Genomic DNA, 23,178 nt, shown 5'->3' on the forward strand with positions numbered 1-23,178 from the left:
CTATATAAAATGAGAAACTGTCTACTTCATATAAATATTATTAATGACAGGACTTGTTCTTTTTATTAAAATGGCAAGAATACAAATAGCTCATATCAATCAATAAAATACAGTAGTGTCAGGCTTTAATATCAACATTAAATCAAAGCCTATGGAGAGAAAAGGTAAGAGATTTAGGAAATTTTAGGAGAAATAAGAAAACATTACTAAACTTGTTACTCTACATTACAGACACCTGCAACAGGCAAAAAAATAAATAAAATGGCAATTAAGTTGATTGCAGTACTTTAATATTTTAAAGAAAACTTATTAAAATACAGATTTTTAAAAAAATCTTACATTCTTGACAAATATAGCATCACCTACCTTTCTAAAAATAGTACGGGTAAACACAATTGCAGAAAATGTATGTTAAATTAGTGGTACAATACTATGGATTTAAAAACTCTGACACACTCCTACTATCTGCTGCTTTGAAATCAGATTATGGCCTGGAAATTATGTCAGGTTGGTTCCCAAATGGAATATTGGGTCCCAGGCCAGTATTGGTAAACTTTGCCTATTTTGGCACAACTTCTCCAGCAATGAAAGCATAAATCACAAAGAAAAAATTTAACCAATTATTTGAGATATCAAGAAAGGAAAGGAAATCAGTTTTGTAAAAACACTTTTCCCTCTTTTTATAAGCTTCTTTATTTACTCCGGATAGTTAACATAACAGTGTTCAATAGTGAAGTAAGCAGATTTTACACTCACTATTACTGCACGGATAGAAAGAGCCATATGCATTTTTGTTTTTATAAGTCATCTCAGATCATTGCAAAATTGCACATGAGAACAGAGATTCAGAGGCACAAAGTTAATAAATACATTTAACATTGTCAAGCATTCAAAAGATAAATGCAATCATGTAGCAAAAAAAAATCAGTTTGTAACTTTGACCTTTCCCAAGGATGTGAAGAATCTTCGTGTGTCAGAAATCTCTATAGCAAAGATTCCTATGAGAGAGAAAAAAATTGCAGATTAATATAGTTAACTCAAAGATTTCACTGATATATAAAAAAATGTATTCTGACATTATTTTGGCAATACTTAAAATTTTTTTCCCAGCCTCTGTAAAGGAAAACATATACAATGTATATTTTTTATTCAGCTTTCACAAACTGTGATACATCCATAACATGGAATAATATTCAACAATAAAAAGAAATGGGGCGACTGGGTGGCTCAGTTGTTAAGCGTCTGCCTTCAGCTCAGGTCATGGTCCCAGGGTCCTGGGATCGAGCCCCACATCGGGCTCCCTGCTCGGCGGAAAGCCTGCTTCTCCCTCTCCCGCTCCCCCTGCTTGTGTTCCCTCTCTCGCTGTGTCTCTATCAAATAAATAAATAAAATCTTAAAAAAAAAAAAAAAAAAGAAATGAACTAATTTTTTTCTTTTTAAAAATTTTTTAATTTAAATTCAATTTAGTTACCATATAGTGTATTATTAGTTTCAGGGGTAGAATTTAGTGATTGATGAGCTGCATATAGCACCCAATACTCATTACATCAAGTGCCCTCCTAATGTCCATCACCCAATTACCCCATCCCCCTGCCCAGTGCCCCTCCAGCAACCCTCAGTTTGTTCCCTATAGTTAAGAGTCTCTTAGGGTTGATACATATAACTTGGATGGATCTCATGGGCATTGTGCTAAATGAAAAAAGCCAATCTCAAATTGTTATACACTGTGTGATTCCCTTTATATAACATTCTCAAAATGACAGAATTAAAGATATGGAGAACAAATTAATGTTTGCCAGGGAGGAGGAGGGGAGGGCTGTGACTATAAAAAGTTATCATATGAGGGAGCAGGTTCCTTGGTGCTGATGGGCAATATAGTATAGTATCGCGCTTGTAATTGTGGTATATGAGTGTTGTGTAAAAAAAACTGCACACACATACATATGAGTGCATGTAAAAATGAAATCTGAATAAGGCCTATGGCCTAGTTAATCATATTGTACCGATATCAATTTCCTGGTTTGTAAGATACATTGGGGAAGTTGGGGTAAGGATATGTGGGATTATCTGTACTATTTTTGCAACTACTTGTGAGACTGTAGTCATTTCAAAATAAAAAGTATAACATGGGGCGCCTGGGTGGCTCAGTCCTTAAGCGTCTGCCTTCGGCTCAGGTCATGATCCCAGGGTCCTGGGATGGAGCCCCGCGTCGGGCTCCCTGCTCAGTAGGGAGCCTGCTTCTCCCTCTCCCACTCCCCCTGCTTGTGTTCCCTCTCTCACTGTGTCTCTCTCTGTCAAATAAATAAATAAAATCTTTTAAAAAAAATCAAAATAAAAAGTATAACAAAGCAAACAAAACTGTGGTGCAGCCATACAAGGAAATACTGCTCAGCAGTTAAAAGGAACATGCAACAACATCTGATCCATACAACAACCTGGATATATCTCAAATATATGATGCTGTGTGAAAGTCAGTCACTAGAGGCTACATACATGATTCCATTTATAGGACAACTTCGAAAAGGTAAAACTATAGGGGCAGTAAACAGATCAGTGGTCGGGGAAAGTAAATTAAGTACACTGACTGTTGTCTAGGTAATAGGTGGCAGTCAAAATATACCATTTAAAACTAACAGCAAAAGATTAAGAAAAAAGGGAATTAATGGCACTATTAAAATTATTAATAGAAAGGTGACTACTATAATAAAATGCAAACCTTGAATATCAAAAGAAATGGCCAAAAGCAAGGAAGAGCCAAATTGAGAAATACAATAAATGTCACATGATAAACACAGTTATCATAAGATAATACGACAGAGTTGAGATCAAATTTCACAGTCATATCAATAATGTGAAAAAGCTTACCTCATCCATTATTTTAAAATGACTCATAAAGCAAAACTTAAATCCATACTATAAATAAGAGATATACTTAAAATTCAGTGACTCAGAAAAGCTAAAAATAAAGAGATGGACAAAGATTTGCAAGGCAGTTGGAGATATTAAGTATTTGCAACTCAAATACTAGACAAGCACCTTCCACCTCCAAAAAATTAAATGCATCAGAAAAGTACACTTCATAAAATTCACATCCCACAATGTAGATATGACAGTTCAGAATATCCATGCAGCAAATAAAACAGTAAACCTACATAAAACAAAATTTATAGGAGATATAAAAAGAAATAAAAACATAATAACAGATTTTAAAGTACCATTCTTAGTAAAACAGGCCAAATGAACAAAAATTAAGCAATGGCATAAAAGAACTAAATAAAATCAAAAAGGAAAATCTTTTAGATACCTATACACTAGAAATATATACCCTGATAAGAAAGAATATATCTTTTTTTTTTTTTAAAGATTTTATTTATTTATTTGAGAGAGAGAATGAGATAGAGAGAGAAAGCATGAGGGGGGAGGGTCAGAGGGAGAAGCAGACTCCCTGCCGAGCAGGGAGCCCTATGTGGGACTCGATCCCGGGACTCCAGGATCATGACCAGAGCTGAAGGCAGTCGCTTAACCAACTGAGCCACCCAGGCGCCCAGAAAGAATATATCTTTTCAGGTGCACGTGAACTATCCACAAAAATTGATCATGTAGTAAAGTACAAAGAAAACATCAGTAGCTTCCACAATAGAAATATTATAAACAATACTCTCTAATCACAATACAATAACACTAGAAATTTAAAAATGAAATGGAAACACAAAAAGCTCTTCTTATGGGAAACTACAAGATTTTCTATCAAATAACTCTTGGGTAAAAGTGAAAACAAAATAGAAATTAAAGAATTTCTAAAAAAATAACAAAAACACGACATATCAGAATCTATGGGATACATTTAAAGCATTGATCACTGGAAAATTCATAGCCCTAAATATTTACATCAATAAGAATGAAAGAATGGCAATAAATGAATTAAATTCCTAACTTAAAATACTAAGGGGAAAAAAACCAACAAAGTAAATAAAAAGCAGAGGAAAGAAATAATATGAACAAAACCATGAATTAATAAGATAAAGAAAAATAAATCAATAAATCAAAATGCTGGTTCTTTGAAGCAATAAACAAAGTAAACAAATCACTGGCTAAGGTAACCAAGAAATAGAAGAGAAAAGCACATACATACAATTAAGAAATGACAATGGGATATAACTATTGATACAAAGGAAATTTTAAAATTCGTAAGATAAAGCATTGGTTACTTTTATGCAAATAAATTCAAAAACTTAGAGAGAGGCACCTCATGGCTCAGTTGGTTAAGTATCTGCCTCCGGCTCAAGTCATGATCCCATGGTCCTGGGATGAGCCCCACATTGAGACTACAGTGGGGAGTCCTCTTCTCCCTCTCCCTCTGCCCCTCCCCTGCTCGTGCATGCACTCATGCTCTCTCTCTCTCAAATAAATAAAATCTTTAAAAAAAAACGTAGAGAAAATAATTATTTTTAGATGAATAGAGATAGAAAGCTTAAAACAATCCCCCCCCACAAAAAACAGAAAAATTTATCAAGGAAGTATACCTCACAAAAAAGAAAGAACCAAGGCTGTATGGTTTCACAGGTGAACCCAAACTAATCCTTAGAGATCAGATAATCACAAACTACACAAATTGTTTCAAAGCACAGTAAATGAAAAACTCTAAATCCTTTTTTGCAGCAAATATAAAACTTATATCTAAACTTGATAAGAGAGTACAAAGAAAAAAGTTATAGACCAATATTACGAATATTGATACAGAAATCTAAAATAAAATATAAGTGAACATTAAGAACAGAATACACTAAGACCAAGTAAGGTTTATACCATAAATTCAAAGATGGTTCAATATCTGAAAATCTTTTCATATAATTCACATATTGACAGTTCTAAAGAGAAAAATTGTATCTTTATAGATGCTGAAAAAGCCCTTGAAAAAATTAAACACCCATTCCTAATAAAAAAAATTCCTGAGAAAATAAAAATAGGCGGATATCATAAAACATTTATACTTCAGTCCTAAACCCAACATCTTACATTGATTTGACAAACCCTAGAGGCATTCCCACTTAAGGTCAGAATCAAAACAAGGATGCCCATTTTCTCCACTATTTATCACTATTCTGAAGATGCTAGCTATTGAAATTAATTAGAGAATACAATTCAAGAGATAAAAATAGGAAAAGAAGAAATAAAATGATCCCTTTTTTGCAGATGACATGATAACATACCTGGACTCCCCTAAAGAATCAGTGACAAAACTTAATGAAACAATAAAAAAAATTTAGCAAGATAACATGATGATAAATTAACATGCAAAAATAGCATTTTTTGAAGATAAAATGAATGGGGAGAAAAACCTAAAGATAAAATATTTAGGAATAAACTTAAGAAATGTTCAAAACCTATATAAAGAAAACTGCAACACATTCTTTTTTTAATTAAAAAAAGCTTTTTATTTTATTTTATTTTTTTATTATTCTTCTTGAATGACACAATGTGAGTTTGAAAAAATGGAAAGACATCTCTTTTTTTTGGTTAGGACAGCTCAACATTACCAAGATGCTAGTTCTCCCCAAGTTAATTTATAAATTTAATATGATTCTAATAAAAATTCCAATGGGCTTTTCAAATTGGAGCTAGACAAGCTGACACTAAATTTCAGATGGAACATCGTAAGTTTTTGTTGTAGTGTTCAACGATTCAGTAGTTATGTAATATGGAAAATAAACTCACATGAAAATGTAGGCAAATACTTAAAAGGAAGAGTTCTTATAGGCACTAGCCTATTGGTATGCTGGAGCTGGCTCACAGCTGATTGTAAATATTCAGAAATTTTGTGAGCTGGTGGTTAAACTAGGTTTGGTAGCTTGAAACTGTATAATATATTTATAGAATGTATAGAATTGTGTAATCACTGTATTGTACACCTGAGACTATGATAACATTGTATGTTAACTGCACTTCAACAAAAAGAAAGAAAGAAAGAAGCAAACAAACAAACTGGCCAGTAAACTGGCCACAGTGGGCATATTTACATCACTGAAATTGACAAATGCTATAAACCAGGGCTTCTCCCTCCCCTTTTTTGGACAGCCAGTTTACCAGCAAACCATCAGACTAGTTCTAAAAAATTAAAAATATTACAAAGGGCCTATAATTAAAATAATGTGGGACTTTAACATAAATAAACCCAAAGGAACAGAAGAGAAAGTCCAGAGAGAGACTTGAATCACTTGGACAAAATCTTTTTAATAAATGATCTTGAGACAACTGGTTAGTCATTTGGAAAAAAGTAAAATTAGATCCACTCTTCATACCATATACAAAAGAAACTCTAAATGGATCAGAAATCTAAATGTAAAAAGTAAAACCATATATATATATATACATATATATATATATGTATATATATATATATATAAAAGTGTATGTATATACAAAACTTATATAAGTACTAAAACATTTAAACTAAAAACACTGATTTCCTCTATTATCTATCTGGGTATAAGGAAAGATTTTTCTAACTATAAACAGAAATGTGGATGCTTAAAATACATTTAAAAATTTGACTACATAAAAATAGAAACTTTTCCATGGGAAAAATAGAGTAAAATCAAAAGAAAAATGACAAAATGGAAGAAAATATTTGCAACATATATCAGTAGTAAAAGACTAATTTCCCACATTTATAAAAAAAAATTTAACAAAAAGAATATTCCATTAGAAAAATGGGCAAAAGAAATGGACAATTAAAAAAAGAGAGATATAAAACAGCCCTTAAACATATGACAAGATATTCAAATTCACTCATAAAAAGAGAAATGCAAATTAAAACTACACTGAAATACCATTTCTTACCCACCATACTGGCAAAAATTCAGAACTTGACAGTATACTCTGCTGATTAGGCTGTAGGGAAACAGGCACTCTCACCCATAGCTGGTGGGAGTGCAAAATACTACAACCCCTATAGAGGGTAATTTGGCACTACTTAACCAAACTATATACATACACATTTACCCCTTGACCCAGAAATCCTGCTTCTGGGAATTTATCCTTAAGATACACCTCCACCAATACGAAAACACATTCATTACAGCCTTATTTGTAATTGCAAATTGTTGAAAACTACCTAAATGTCCAAATATAGGAGGTCAGTTGCATAATTATGGCATATCCATAAAATGGAATACTATGCAGCTGTAAAGGAACACTATGAATATGAAGTGACTTCTAAAAGCAGTGAGAAAAGCAAAGTGAAAAGAAGCATATATAGTATGCTACCTTTGCATATGAAAAGAAAGATAAAAATATATCTGAATGTCATTATCATAAAACTATAAAGCAATACGGGGGACATGGAATGGAGGATATACAGGAGAAAGTAACACTTCTCTGAGTATTACTTTTTGCAGAGTTTTGACTTTTAAAAGCATATTGACCTACATATTCAAAAATAAAGCTAAATCAAGGAAAAAAACTAGGAAGGGGAAAAATGAAAAGTGAAAGCAAATTGAAGTAAATGAATCTAATGTTATTTTAAATGCATATCATAATCATAGTAAAAGGGGAAAAAAGGAATTAATCCAAGTAATTTATAAACTCAATATTTGACTATATGCTATGCCCTCAAGATTTGGGCAGAGTAGTGTATGGAAACAGGAATTACAAATAGATCATGAACTTTTATGTTGATCTATTTAATGTAGTGACATAGGTGAAGAAATTCTGAAACTATTTTAGATGCACTCTGGGATTGAGCAAAAGAGTAACATGTACATATTGTTGATAAACACACTGATGTTGAGCCAGGGTTCTCACTGTAGAAAAAAGGACATACAAATACAAAATGAAAAAAGGGAAGGAAGAAACCTGGGAAGGTGGTTTGGAACTGGAGGTATTGGTTATGTTTTTAAAATGTGTGTGTGTGTGTGTGTGTCCGTGTGTGCACGGAGAGAGTGGAAACATATGCAAAAATGTGAGTACATAAGACAGCAAATGTGTTGGCTCAAACACAGAGAAAGCAAATGGAGTAAAATTTTAATGACAATGAGTATGGGTAAAAGGTATATAGCTCTTCTCTGCATTATTTTATTTTTATAACTTCTTATAAGTTTGAATTTATTTCCAAATAGAAGTGTTTTTACAAAATTTGTGACATATAGGAATATATCTAAAATATTTTCCTCTGAAAAATAAACTACTTTCCTAAAGAATAAGTATTTTATGGTGCTATAATTAACCAATATTTTGTTAATGTAAGTATATGGAAAAATGTAAGTTTTAGAATAAAAAGTAAATTAGATTTTAAAAATATAATTTAGGTAAACATTAGATAGAATAAAGATCTTTCATTTTAGCTAATTTATATAAAATAATGGTCAAAATACTTTATATTTGTTGGTATACCTAATCATGTAATTGTGTTTAAATAGCACTATTAATGATAGATTGATTTGAGCTTCCTTACTCCCTCAAATATTCCCTGTATGGTCTCCAGAGAATGGATCCTTGAACTACTTACTCTTCTAACGATCGATCTAGGCCTCGGTCAGGAGATCGATGGTGAGCACGTTCTGGTGAATGACATTTTGTATTTGGCTTTATTGTGGAACTCATATGATAAGCATTACTTGAGTAATTCTGGCGGCGAAGTTCTTGTACAGCCCTCTCCCTGAAGCAAAATAGTGAGGCTTTTAAACTTTATATCCAGTGCTGTATTAATACTGTCATAAAACTGTAGTTCAGTTCCTAATTTAAAAGCTAACCATCATGAAATTACCAAAATCTGTTATTTAAAAAAAAAAAATGCTTTCCAGCCTGAACACTGCATAGAGACAAACTTACCTTTCAAAGCGCTCCGTCCCTAGTTGTCGTTTGGTAATGTCTAAATCAGCTTCCAACTGTGTTACAACATTTCTGAACTGGGCCACATCTCTACTCTGGATGGCCCTGTGTAAAAAAGTATGAGTGACAGTTGATTAAATTTAAAATATGGCTAGGACTTAGTACATTAAACCATGTTGGCAATGGTTCCTCAGCTGGAACCATGCCAGACTGTGATTTTTATGGATATATTAGTACATCTAAAATGTGCCAGTTTTAGAAGTAGTAAATGTGAAAGTAGCCTACTTGAAAAAGCTAAGCTCTCTCAGTCCCATTCAACTAGTTAAACCTTCTCTGTTTTCCTATGTTTAGATGGGATAATATTATGTTATCTATATTATTTATTTTTTAAAGTACTTTAAGGTATTATATGCAAAGTAGTATTATAACCAAATAATCAACACCATTATTAGTCCTATTATATATATTTATTAAATCAAGTGTTTTGTATATACTTATAATGAAATTTGATATACAAACTGTTAAAAACATAAAATCTCTTCAACTTAACAGGATCCTCCTTAGGGCCAAACAATGCCTCAAAAACTCTGTGATAGGCACACTGTCATAAGGAAGATGATGAAAGCCATGAATGCTGCTTGCACAGGATATTCTATCCTCTGCTTGCCAGACAGCACTGTTGACTGCTAAAATCTAAACTTTAGAGATTAAGAACACAAAAGTTTATTATGCTTACCAGTTCTAAGTGATTATACTTACCAACCAGTCTAAAACAGAATGCATCCCTAAAGGTGAGGGGGTTGGGCATATTTCACTAAGGTAGATTTCCAAATACCAGCTTGAGAAAGTGATCCTGCAGAACCAGTTGAAGATATTACAAAAAGCCCAGCTACAGTGACTGAAAAGAATGACTCACAGCTGCCATAACCTGAAAACAGTTTCTCAAGGAAACTGGCCCTGGCTTTGCAGCCTTTCCTCAGTCAGGGGCTCCTAGGAGTGACTGATTCCTGAGACCATGATTCCTATCCTTCCCCCCCAGGTCCCATGCTCAGATGGGAGGGCAGAGTTGAGGCTGAATGAAAAAGTGTTATAGATGGGACAGATAACAATAGAGGCTAAGGGTCCCCATCAGTTTTTGTGAGAGGTCACCAAGTTTAATAATAAAACATTCAGTGTCCAGGCAGGCATTTCTACCCAACCTTCTAGCCAAGGGTCTTATAATAAGATGCTAATGGAGCTAGGGATGCTTAAAAAAACAAAAAACAAAAACCCCAAAATCAGTGCTCTAAGGGAAGTCTTCAGTATTCTGTGAATGTAGGAGCTCTTCCAGGTACCCAACATACACTTAAAGGTGCATAAGGAAATATTAAGTGACAAGTCTAAATACTAGGCAGCAATACCAGGTGGGTCCATAAACAGAAAACTTCCTCTGGTTTCAGTAGTGCTTAATTTTTTTCTAAAAACTTGTTATAATATTTCTAAAAGGTAATATTTTAGGTCAGACATTCTATTATATCCAAATCTCTGTTGGAAATAATCAACAAAGATGGTTAAATTTTAAATTTAGATAAACATACAATAGAAATGAGTACTAAATCTTAGGCAAATCACAGTATTTCTGGTTCTCAGTTTAATTAATGGCAAAAGATGGGCACTAAATTGCCTGAATTCCAGCTTTAAAATTCTACTAACCTATAAAGTATCAAAAATTTTAAAAATATGACTTCATGCTACTATATTGCTAGCCAACTCACATTTTATTTTCTGCCAAACAAAGGTGTTCTTTAAGAAGCTGAATTTCAGATTCTTTTTCTTGAAGCGCTATCTGAGACTGATATTCTTTGTCTCGATTGGCCACCAGCAAAGCTTCTAGATTCTGCATGGAGATTCTCTCATTTGTCATCTGACTCCTGAGGAGTTCTATTTCAGAGCGAGCAGAATCTAACTCATTCTCCATCTGTACGATAATAGGAAGATATCTATACTTATTCCCATTCATTTAACTGATTATTATCAGAGACTCATAAAATTTCTGTATTATGTTATAAACTGACAACCTCTTCTAATTTCTTAATTAGAAATTATGTTTTCCTTCTTACCAAACATACACACACGCAGTATCACTTTCTCCAACTCTCTGATCATATAAAAAAATTTCATTAATTTAACATTAATAATCCCGAACTGCAAAGGATTTCCATTCCCAGCATTTATATTTCTTTATATATTTCTGCAAGACTGACATGGTGCTATACATGACACTGCTTTGTGCTGAGTTAGGTGAGTTACAAACACCTAACTACCTTGTAGAATATTATTGTCCTTCATAGTTAAGGAAGATAAGGAGTAACTGCACATTTCCTCTCTTGCATAAACCTGTGGAAAGCTTCATTTTTTGAAGGTTTTCTTGAGCCTCAAAAATGCTCTGTAAGCCAAATGTTTCTTCAAAAGGAGGAAAACCAGATATTGCTATTTAGGAAAAAAGTATTCTTTATCTCATAATACACATTATAATAAATTATACATATATTTAAAAAGTTAAATGTGAAAAAATAAAACTCTAAGAAAAGAGAATTTAATAAAGATGAAATTATGGGGGAGGAGTGAGCAGATAGAGGAAGGACTGTCTAGACTAGATACAATTAAAAATGATGTATAACCATATAAAAAATAAACATAGCAATAGTCAATATAAACCTAACCAAAATTTACAAGGAAACAACTGAAAGAATATAAACTCAGTTTGTATGGTAACAAATGGTAGCTACACTGTATAACCTTATTGAATCATTATGTTGTACACCAAAACTAATGTAAAATTGTGTGTCAAATATACTCAAGTTTTTTTTTCATTATGTTCAGTTAGCCAAAATATAGTACATAAGTTTTTGTTGTAGTGTTCAACGATTCATTAGTTGCGTATAACACCCAGTGCTCATCTCAACAGATGCTCAAGTTTTAAAAAAATTTAAAAAAAATTCAATAAGTAAAATTAGTAAAATAAGTTAAAAAACTCAGTAAGTTAAATCTTACTACTAAAAGGAACTCATATGAAATGATGAGAAATATGAACAAATGATACGAACAGAAGATTTACAAAATACAACTCATTAGTAAACATATGGAAAAAAACCTACCCTTACTAATAATCAAATAAATACAAAATGAAACAAGATGCTATTTCTAGTCCAGGGTTTCTTAATCTTGACACTACTGATGTTTTGGGTTGGATAATTATTTGGTGTAGGGAGGTGCCTTATACACTGTAGGATATTTAGCAGCATACCTCTACTCATTATAGGCCAATAGCATCCCTCCACCCCAGTTGTGACAATCAAAACTGTCTCCAGGGGCACCTTGGTGGCTCAGTCAGTTAAGTGTCTGACTTAGGATCAGATCATGATCTCAGCGTTCTGGGATCGAGCCGTGTTGGGCTCCATGCTCAGCAGGGAGTCTGCTTCTCTCTTTCCCTCTGACCATCCCCCAACTTGTGTGTGCACTCTCTCTCTCTCTCTCTCTCTCAAATAAATAAATAAATAATCTTAAAAAAAAAAGTCTCCAGACATTGCTAAATGGCCACAGGGGAGCAAAATCTCTTTCAGTTGAACCACTGTTCTAGTTTATCAAATTGGCAAATTTCTTAGTGCATATTAACATTAAAATGGGCAATGGCAATTTCATACACTCTGCCAGGAGGAATATAAAATGGAGCGTCAATTTTTTTTTAGAATCACTTCTTTTTGGCAATAGCTTTATTGGATAATAATTTACATACCATACAACTCACCCACTTAAAGGTACAATTTAACTGTTTTTTTGTTTGTTTTTATTTAAATTCCAGTTAGTTAACATACAGTGTAATATTAGTTTCAGGAGTAGAATTTAGTGATTCATCACTTACATATAACACCCAGTGCTCATCACAACAGGTGCCCTCCTTTACACCCATCACCCATTTATCCCATCCCCCACCTACCTGCCCTCTAGCAACCCTCGGTTTGTTCTCTATAGTTAAGAGTCTCTTCTATGGTTTGCCTCCCTCTCTTTTTTTCCCTTTCCCCTACATTCATCTGTTGTTTCTTAAATTCTTCATATGAGTGAAATCATAACATATCTGTCTTTCTCTAACTGACTTATTTCACTTAGCATAATACACTCTAGCTCCATCCACATCACTGCAAATGGCAAGATTTCATTCTCCTTTATGGCTGAGTAGTAATGATGCAGAAAAAGCATTTGACAAAATACAGCATCCTTTCTTGATAAAAACCCTCCACAAAGTAGGGATAGAGAGAACATACCTCAACATCATAAAGGCCATATATGAAAGACCCACAGCTAATACATCCTCCAACGGGAAAAACAGAGCTTTTCCCCTAAGGTCAGGAACAAGACAGGGATGTCCACTCTCACCACTGTTGTTCACAGTACTGGAAGTCTTAGCCTCAGCAATCAGACAACAAAAAGAAATAAAAGGCATTCAAATTGGCAAAGAAGTCAAACTTTCACTCTTTGCAGATGACATGATACTTTATGTAGAAAACCCAAAAGACTCCACCAAAAAATTGCTAGAACTGATGCAGGAATTCATCAAAGTTGTAGGACATAAAATCAATGCAAAGAAATCTGTTGCATTTCCATACACCAACAATGAAGCAGCAGAGAGAGAAATCAAGGAATCGGTCCCATTTACAATTGCACCAAAATCCATAAGATACCTAGAAATAAATCTAACCAAAGAAGTAAAAGATCTGTACTCTGAAAACTATAGAACACTTATGAAAGAAACTGAGGAAGACAAAAAGAAATAGAACATTCCATGCTCATGTTTCAGAAGAGCAAATATTGTTAAAATGTCTATAACTACCCAAAGCAATCTACACATTTAATGCAATCCCTATCAAAATACCACCAGCATTTTTCAGAGAGCTAGAACAAACAATCCTAAAATTTGTATGGAACCACAAAAGACCCCAAAGAGCCAAAGCAATCTTGAAAAAGAAAAGCAAAAGCTAGAGCCATCACAATTCTGGACTTCAAGCTATATTACAAAACTGTAGTCATCCAGACAGTATAGTACTGGCACAAAAACAGACACATAAATCAATGGAATGGAATAGAAAACACAGAAATGGACCCCCAACTATATGGTCAACTAATCTTTGACAAAGCAGGAAAGAATATACAATGAAAAAAAGACAGTCTCTTCAACAAATGGTGCTGGAAAAATTGAGGAAATCCTTTTAATCTATTTTTTCTGTTGTGGCTTGTGCTTTTGATGTGGATCTAAGAAAGCGTTACCTAACCCAAGGTTACAGATTTTATTTATTTGAGAGAGAGAGAGAGAGAGAACAAGCAAGGGGGAGGAGGAGAGGAAGAAGCAAACTCCCCGCTGAGCAGGGAGCCCAATGTAGGGCTTGATTCCAGGACCCTGAGATCATGACCTGAGCCGAAGGCAGACGCTTAACTGACTGAGCCACCCAGGCGCCCAGATTTTGTTCTTTTTCAAGATTGTTTTGGCTACTCTGGGTCACTTGAACTTCCATATTAATTTTATATCATCTTGCCAATTTCTACAAAGAAACCAGCTGGGATTCTGATAGGTATTGTATTGAATCTGTAGATCAATTTGGGGGTTGTACTGCCCTTTTAACAATGTTTAGTCTCCTAATCCATGAATACAGATGTCTTTCCATTTACTTAGGTCCTCTTTAATTTTTTTTTAGCAATGTTTTCTAGTTTTGTAAAATACAAGTTTTGTACTTCTTTTGTTAAATTTATACTTAAGTATTTTATCTCCTCTTGGTGCAATCCCTTTTGATACAATCCCATCTGATGGAATTGTTTTATTTTCATTTTTGGATTGTTTATTGCTAGTATACAGAGATATAAATGATTATTGTATATTGACCTTGTATCCTGCAACCTTGATGAACTCATTTATTAATTTAGGTTTTTTAGCATATCCCTTAAGGATTTTCCATATCCAAGATCATGTCAACTGTGGATAAAGATAGTTTTACTTCTTTATCAATCTGAATGCCTTTTATTTCTTTTTCTTCCTTAATTGCTCAGGTCAGAACCTCTAGTACAATGTTGCATAGAAGAGGTGAGGAGGGCATTCTTATCTTGTTACCGATAAGAAAGGGGGAAAGCATTCAGTCTTTCAACATTAAGTATGATGTTAACTCGGGGATTATCATAGATGCTCTTTATCAGGTAAAGTTCCCTTCTGTTTCTAGTTTATATTGTTTTTATCATGAAATGGTGCTGGATTTTGTCAAATGCTTTTTCTGCATCTATTGAGGTGATCTTTGGTTTTTGTTCTTTATTCTAACGATATGATATATTTCACTAATTGGTTTTCAGGTATTAAACAAACCTTGCATTCTGGGGATACATCCACTTAATCATGGTAAAAATTCATTTTACATGCTGTTAGATTCAATTTTCTAGTATTTCCTTGAGGATTTTTCATCTAAATTCATAAGAGATATTGATCTGCAGTTTTCTTATGCTGTCTTTGGTTTGGGCATCAGGGTAATACTGGCTTTCATTGGGGAAGTTCTTCCTTTATTTTTGGAAGTGTTTGTGAAAATCTGTATCAATTCATCTTTAAACATTGGAAGAATTTACAACTAAAGCCATCTGGGCTTCAACTTCTCTTTATGGAAGTTTTAAAATCACTAACTCAATCTCTTTACTTGTTATAGATATATATAGATTTTCTATTTTTCCTTAAGTTGGTTTCAGTATTTTCTTTCTGGGAATATATTGATTTCACCTAAGTTATGTAATTGGTGGCATTTAGTTGCTCATAATATTCCTTCAGAATCCTTTTATTTTCTTTCTTTCTTTCTTTTTTTTTTTTAAGATTTTATTTATTTGCGAGAGAGAGAATGAGAGACAGAGAGCATGAGAGGGAGGAGGGTCAGAGGGAGAAGCAGACTCCCCGCTGAGCAGGAAGCCCGACGTGAGACTCGATCCCGGGACTCCAGGATCATGACCTGAGCCGAAGGCAGTCGCTTAACCAAATGAGCCACCCAGGCGCCTCCTTTTATTTTCTTTAAATTGGTAGGGATGTCCCCTTTTCATTCCTGGTTTTAGTATTTGACTTCTCTTTCTTTCTCTCTCTCTCTACCTAAAGTTTTATCAATTTTGTTGATATTGTGAAAGACCAATCTTTTGGGTTTTTTGATGTTCTCTATTGTTTTCCCATCTTTTTATTAATTCCTGTTCTAAGCTTTATAATTTCTTTCATTCCTCTTACTTTAGGTTTAGTTTGCTCCTCTTTTTCCAGTGTCCTAAGTGAAAGATTAGGTTAGTGATTTGAGATCTTCCTTCTCCTTTTTTAATATAGACATTTACAGCTATAATTTCCCTGTAAGTACTGATTCAATTGGCATCATAAATTTTGGCATATTTTGTTTTCATTTTCCTCAATCTCAGAGTATTTTCTCCTTCTTCTTTGACTCACTGGTATTGGGGAGTGTGTTGTTCAATTTCCATATATTTGTGAATTTCCCAAATTTCCTTCTTTTTTATTGATTCCTAATAATTGCATTTTTGTGGGAGAATATACTTTGTATGATCTGAATCCTTTTAAATATATTGAGGCTGGTTATGGCCTAAGATATGGTCTATCTTGGAGGATCATTCACATACAATTGAGAAAATTGTTATAATTATCACTTTTTAATTAATATATCCTTTAAATAAGTTGATAGAATAAAAGAGAGAAAGTATATATAGACTTAGCAGATAAAGGATTTGAAGAAGCTATTCTAAACATTTTAGCTCAAATATTTATAAATATTTTAACAAGTAAATATTTTAGTTCAAAGAACTAAAGGAAACCATTTTTGGGGGTTTGGTTTGGTTTGGTTTTCATCAAATTTTTATTTAAATTCTGTAAAGTTAGTGTTTCTGGTGATGTTCTCTGTTCCTTTCTAGTCTTTGTCACTTTTGGTCTTTCCTTTCCACTCAGAGAGGCCCCTTTAAAATTTTTGCAGAGCTGGTTTAGTGGTCATGAACTCCTTTAGTTTTTGTTTGTCCAGGAAATTCTTTATCTCCCCCTGTATTCTGAATGACAGCCTTGCTGGATAAAGTATTCTGGGCTACATATTTTTCTCATTAAGCATGTTGACTGTATCATGCCACTCTTTTCTGGGCTGCCAGGTTTCTGTGGACAGATCTGCTGTGAACCTAATCTGTCTTCCCTTGTAGGTTAAGGACTTCATTCCATTGCTGCTTTCAGGATTCTTTCCTTGTCTGTGTGTTTTGACTATGATATGTCTTGCTGTGGGTCAGCTTTTGTTGAATTTGATCAGAGTTCTCTGTGCCTTTTGGATTTTGAAGTCTGTTTTCTTCCCCAAATTAGAGAAGTTTTCAGCTATAATTTGCTCAAATAAACTTTCTGCCCCCTTTTCCCTCTCTTCTTCTGAGACTCCTGATACCAATGTTATTATGCTTTAAAGAGTCACTGAGTTCCCTAAGTCTACATTCATAATTCAATACTTTCCTTTCCCTCTTCTTTTCAGCTTTATTATTTTCCATAATTTTATCTTCTATATCACTGATTCATTCCTCCGTTTCGACCATTCTCATTATCATTATCATTGCATCCAGTCAGTTTTGCATCTCAGTTACAGCACTTTTTTTATTTTGGCCTGACTGGTTTTTAGTTCTTTTATCTCTGCAGTAAGGGATTGATTCTCTAGTGTCTTCTATGCTTTTCTCAAGCCCAGCTAGTATCCTTATGATTGTTGTTTTAAATTCTGGTTCAGGCGTCTTACTTATATCTGTTTTGATTAAATCCCTGGATGTTACTTCTTCTTGTTCTTTCTTTTAGGATGAATTACTCAATCTTGTCATTTTGTCTAGGTCACTGTTTTTTGTGTGTGTGATCGTTAGGAAAGACTGTTATGTTCCTGCTGCTGAGAGTAATGGCTATATTAAGAAGAGGTCCTATATGTGTTGGGCCTGGTGCTTCAGGAGGTGTTTCAGAGTGTGCACTCTGCTGTTGTGTGTTGGCTGCTCTTTCCCTCAGGTCAGTCCTCTGCAGAGCTGCTTCTTGCCTGCAGTGGGGGTGTTTGGATCTTGTCCACTGTGCCAAGTTTTAACTAGGTGTGTTTTGGTCTGCTTGTTAAAAGAAGCTAGATCCTATTTTCCCTAGACCTGAAGCTTTTGCAACACTCTATGATCAGTAGACTTGGTGTCTGCAAGGGATTTGTGCTGTTCTTCTGAGGGAGAGGCCTGCTGTGCTGATTCTCAAGCGAACTTGCCCTAGTGGAGATGCACCTGCAGGGCACAGAGGGGTGGGGCTTGTTTTAAGCGGGTCCAGCCTCCATGGTGGTGCACTGTGTTGCTCACAAGTTGGTCAGTGCTGATGGGTTGGGGGAGGGGCGGTGGTGCCGCTCTCTTGTCCCCAGGCCAGGGAGTTTGCACCCACCACTCTTTAGGAAGCCCTCACAGAAGAGCAAACAATCTCTCCCCTTGTGGCCCCAACTTTCATCAGATTGCTGCCTGTCTGTGTCCGACTATCTGCCTGCCAGAGTAATCCTGTGTTTTATCTCAGACATGCAGCTAAGTTTCAAAACTCCAAATTTTAGGGACCCCCATGGCACGGACCCGCACTGATCCTCTGGGGGAGGGTCTTACCATGCTGTGGCTGGTGGTGGCTTGTCCCTGAAAAGCAGTCACATGACCATGCAGTGGTTCAGAGTTTATGTTAAAGCGCAGCAAAAACATAGCACCAAGGTTTGCTGCCCTTAGCCAGCTTTTGTGTTCCCATGCCAGTAAACAGGGCAGCACATTGGTGCCCACCAGCTCTTTTGTTCCCAGAGAGCCCATACTACCACTCCCAAATGCACTCCAAGAAAGGGAACTGTTTCTCCCTGTGGGACCCAGGGGATCCTCAGACCACACTGCCTGCTCCCTGGCCTCCGCCCTCCTTCCTCACTGGAGCCCTACTAAGCCCAGCCGTCATGACTGTGACAATGGCATGGACTTCTAAAACTTCAGACTTTGAGCTCCGCTACTTATGGTAGGCAGCCTCTCTCCTTTTCCCAGTCAACAGTTTTGAGGAATACAATCCCCTGTGTGCTGCTTTAACTCTTTCTCTCTCTGTCTCTCACTCCTGTCTCCGTGATCAGGGCTCCCACCCCCCTGCAGCACCTGCAATTCTTTTCTCCCCCAAATCAACTCTCTGCAACTCCTACCTGCCACAATGTGGCCATTTTTCAACCTCTAGATGTGCAGTTTGTTCTACCAGTCCTCAGATCAATTTCTTGGGTGTTCAGAATGATTTGATATTTATCTAGCTGTGTTCAAGAGATGAGGCAAGCTTATGGTCCCCATATTCCTCCACCTAAACTCTAAAGGAAACCATGTTTAAAGAAGCAAAGAATGTATGATAACAATGTCTCATCAACAGAGATTAATAATAAGGATATAGAAATTGTAAACTGTTCTCAAAGGCAGTTTCTTTTGCTTGATTTACCTGTGGATGAAACGCAATTTCTTGTTTCTTTGAAAGTCAAATTCTTGTTGTCGTTGAACACTGGACATTTAAGATACTATATATTATAACAACTCTGAATACTGATCCTCCCCATGTCAGGGCTTATTGTGGTCCTTCATTTCCTTCCTTCCTCCCTCCCTCCCTTCCTTTCTCTGGACAGTCTCCATGAAGTCTATTTCCCTTGCAGTGTACAGCCTCCGATGTTATTCCTCAGGGTATATGAATAATCACTCTAACTCATTTACCATCAGCATGTTCATAGTCTCTCTAAACCATTCTATTGGGATGACAGTGGATTTAGTCAGGCTATCTTTGACTGTCTGTCCTTGATCTTCCTGTTAAGTTTCTACCTGGTCTGTCTCTATTGTTATCATCTAAATGTTTGCCTCCATTAATTGCTGGCTAACTGCTCTATTGATTTGACAATGGCCTAGGGGTATAAATTGCTTTACAGTCTGATCCAATTAAATTTGGACCCCTCTGCAGGGAAGTTAGGGGTAAGTCTTTAAGGCTTGCTCTGACTCCAAAGGGGGACTCTTAGCTATCACTTTCCATGGTTCTTTATTAAACTTCTAAGTAGCTTACTATTTTGCTCCTTGTTATCATGAAGTTACTAGTTTCCTTTAAAAAAAAAATGTTATTGCATGACTAGTTGCTGAAATCCTTAGGATGAAGTGGATAATGCAACAGCTGCCCTCCTGGGTTTAGGTGTTGCTTCTTCATGGAATCCATGCCTGAATCTCTGGTATACAACTTTTACATGCCTCATTGGACTGGTCCCAATGGTATTTCATCTTTTAGGCTTTGCACTCAAGTTATACTTTCTCTTCTACTTGGCAGGGCAACAATATTTGCCACATTGACTTCTAAAAGTGGTAGGCCTTAGAGCCACAGCTGCAGCACATGTGCATCTTTTTGCCATGCTTTCCAAATGATGACATTCCCTTCATCACCTCATTTCTATGGCTGAGATCAAGGAGAAACCATTTCTGCTACATCATGCTCAGAAGCTTCTGCCCAGAAGAGTACCATTAGTTTCTTCTTAATTGTGTATCATAACTTTCTGAAAGCTCTCTGGCTATATATGTCCAAATTCCCACTTCTGGAAATGCATCTTAAGAATATAATGCAAAATGTGATAAAAGTTTTATGCAACAAAATAATTACCATGTAGTTTTATACACAAATTAAAAATCTGACAATTTTTACTGCCCAGCAATAGGGAAGTAGTGAAAAGTAGAATAATCAATTCAACATAAAACTATAACATTTTTAGAATAAAACCTAGGAAAAATCTTTGGGATTGAGAGCTATGCAAAGAATTTTTAGACTTAACACCAAAAGCAAAATCCATAAAAGGAAATTGATAAACTGCACATCATCCAAACTTAAACTTTTGCTCTTAGAAAGACCCTGATAAGAAGATGAAAACACAAGCTACATACTGGGAGAAAATACCTGCAAACCACATATTTGATAAAGGACCAGTATCTAAGATATATAAAGAATGCTTAATACTCAACATTAAAAAGGTAAATAATTCAATAAAAACATGGGCAAAAGATACAAAGAGATGTTTCACCAAAGAAAATATATAGATGGCAAATAATCATATAAAAATATGTTCTGCTTCATTAATTTAGGAAAATGCAACTAGTCCATGATATAGCCCTACACCTATATCAGAATGGTTAAAATAAAAAATAGTGACACCACCAAATGTGGACAAAGATGTGGAAAAACTGATCACTCACACATTGTTGGTGGGAATGCAAAATGGTATAGACTGGGGAAGACAGTTTGGCACTTTCTTAAAAAATGAATTATGCAACTACCATATAATCCAAAAGCTGCATTCCTGGGCATTTATAGAGAAATGAAGACAAGTTGCACACAAAAACATGTAGACAATGTTTACAATACTTTTATCTGTACGATCTAAAAACTGGAAATAACCCAGGTGTTCAATGCATGAATGGTTAAACAAACTGTGTTACACCCAAAGCATGGAATACTGGTTAGCAATGAAAAGGAATGAACTACTAATACGTGCAACAACCTAGAATACTCTCCAGAGAATTATGCTGAGTGAAAAAATCCAAGTCCAAAAAGTTACATATCATAGGATTCCATTTATGTAACATTCTTGAAGTGATAAAATTACAGAAATGGAGACTAGATTAGTGGTTGCTATGGGTTAAGGAGAGGATAGGAATAGGAGGGAAGTAGACAGAGCTACAAAAGGGCAACATGATGTATCCTGTGATGGAAATGCTCCATACCTTGCCTGATTCAATGTCAACATCCTGGTTGTGATATTATGCAATAATTTTGCAAGAGCTTACCATCGGGGGAGACCAAGTAAATGAAACTTTGTATTATTTCTTAAAATTGCATGTGAATCTATAATTATCTCAAAATCAAAACTTAATTTAGACAAAATTATTTGAGTGTCCCCTATATGCATAGTACAGCTGAGGAAATACAAAGGTAAATAAGATGGTTTACTGCACTTGAAATTACAGCTTATTATGGGGCTAAACATATATACATAAATAACTAAATTTTAAGGCAAAAAATTTATGTCAGGAGTATTTTAAAATACAGTTAGACTTAGCCTGACCACTTCACAACCACTAGGATAGCTATTATCAACAAGAGAAAAAACAAAGCTAAAATATAGTAAGTGTTGGCAAGAGTGTAGAGAAACGGGAACCTGTGTGTGCTGTTGTTGGGAATGTAAAATGGTACAGTCATTGTAGAAAACAGTACAAAATTCCCTTGAAAAATTAAAAATAGAATTGCCGTATGATCCAGAAATCCAGCTTCTGGGTATAAATCCAAAAGAATTGAAAGAAAGGCCTTGAAGAGCTATTTGTACACTCATTCATAGCAGCATTATTCACAATAACTAAAACATAGAAGCAACCCAAGCATCTATCAAATGATGAATAGATAAGCAAAATGTAGTATATTCATACAATGGAATATTATTCAGCCTTAAGATAGAAATTCTGTAATATAACACTGATGAACCTTGAGGACATTATGCTAAGTGAAAAAAGCAGTCACAAAAAGACAAATACTTGGCACAAAAACAGACACATAGATCAATGGAACAGAATAGAGAGCCCAGAAATGGACCCTCAACTCTATGGTCAACTAATCTTCGACAAAGCAGGAAAGAATGAAAAAAGACAGTCTCTTCAACAAATGATGCTGGGAAAACTGGACAGCCACATGCAGAAGAATGAAACTGGACCGTTTCCTTACACCACACACAAAAATAGACTCAAAATGGATGAAAGACCTAAATGTGAGACAGGAATCCATCAAAATCCTTGAGGAGAACACAGGCAGCAACCTTTTTGACTTCAGCCACAGCAACTTCTTCCTAGACACATCACCAAAGGCAAGTGAAGCAAGGGCAAAAATGAACTATTGGGACTTCATCAAGATAAAAAGCTTTTGCACAGCAAAGGAAACAGTCAACAAAACCAAAAGACAATTGACAGAATGGGAGAAGATATTTGCAAATGACATATCAGATAAAGGGCTAGTATCCAAAATCTATAAAGAACTTATCAAACTCAACGAACCCAAAGAACAAAAAATCCAATCAAGAAATGGGCAGAAGACATGAACAGACATTGCTGCAAAGAAGACATCCAAATGGCCAAAAACACATTTAAAAGTGCTCAACATCACTCAGCATCAGGGAAATCCAAATCAAAACCTCAATGAGATACCACCTCACACCAGTCAGAATGGCTAAAGTTAACAAGTCAGGAAACGACAGATGCTGGCGAGGATGCAGAGAAAGGGGA

General features: G+C 35.1%; 1 protein-coding gene and 1 pseudogene across 9 annotated transcripts in view; both read right to left on the reverse strand.

The window, feature by feature from the left end:
* Positions 1–95: 95 nt before the first annotated feature.
* Positions 96–23,178, reverse strand: part of TSGA10 (testis specific 10) — a 150,288-nt gene continuing 127,205 nt past the window's right edge. For 8 of the 9 annotated variants that reach the window (XM_078056664.1, XM_078056661.1, XM_078056660.1 and 5 more), the window contains 4 exons: positions 10,584–10,786; positions 8,830–8,934; positions 8,507–8,656; positions 96–998 (listed from right to left, as the gene is read on the reverse strand). In XM_078056664.1, the coding sequence (XP_077912790.1) occupies positions 974–998; positions 8,507–8,656; positions 8,830–8,934; positions 10,584–10,786 (483 nt within the window). In that variant the 3' untranslated portion in view covers positions 96–973. The remainder of the gene's footprint in view (positions 999–8,506; positions 8,657–8,829; positions 8,935–10,583; positions 10,787–23,178) is intronic. The other variant, XM_078056659.1, reaches the window with a different exon arrangement.
* Positions 20,016–20,301, reverse strand: LOC144379365 (large ribosomal subunit protein eL37-like; annotated as a pseudogene).

The sequence above is a fragment of the Halichoerus grypus genome, chromosome 10 (genome assembly GCF_964656455.1).
Source record: "Halichoerus grypus chromosome 10, mHalGry1.hap1.1, whole genome shotgun sequence".
In the NCBI taxonomy this organism is placed as follows: domain Eukaryota; kingdom Metazoa; phylum Chordata; class Mammalia; order Carnivora; family Phocidae; genus Halichoerus; species Halichoerus grypus.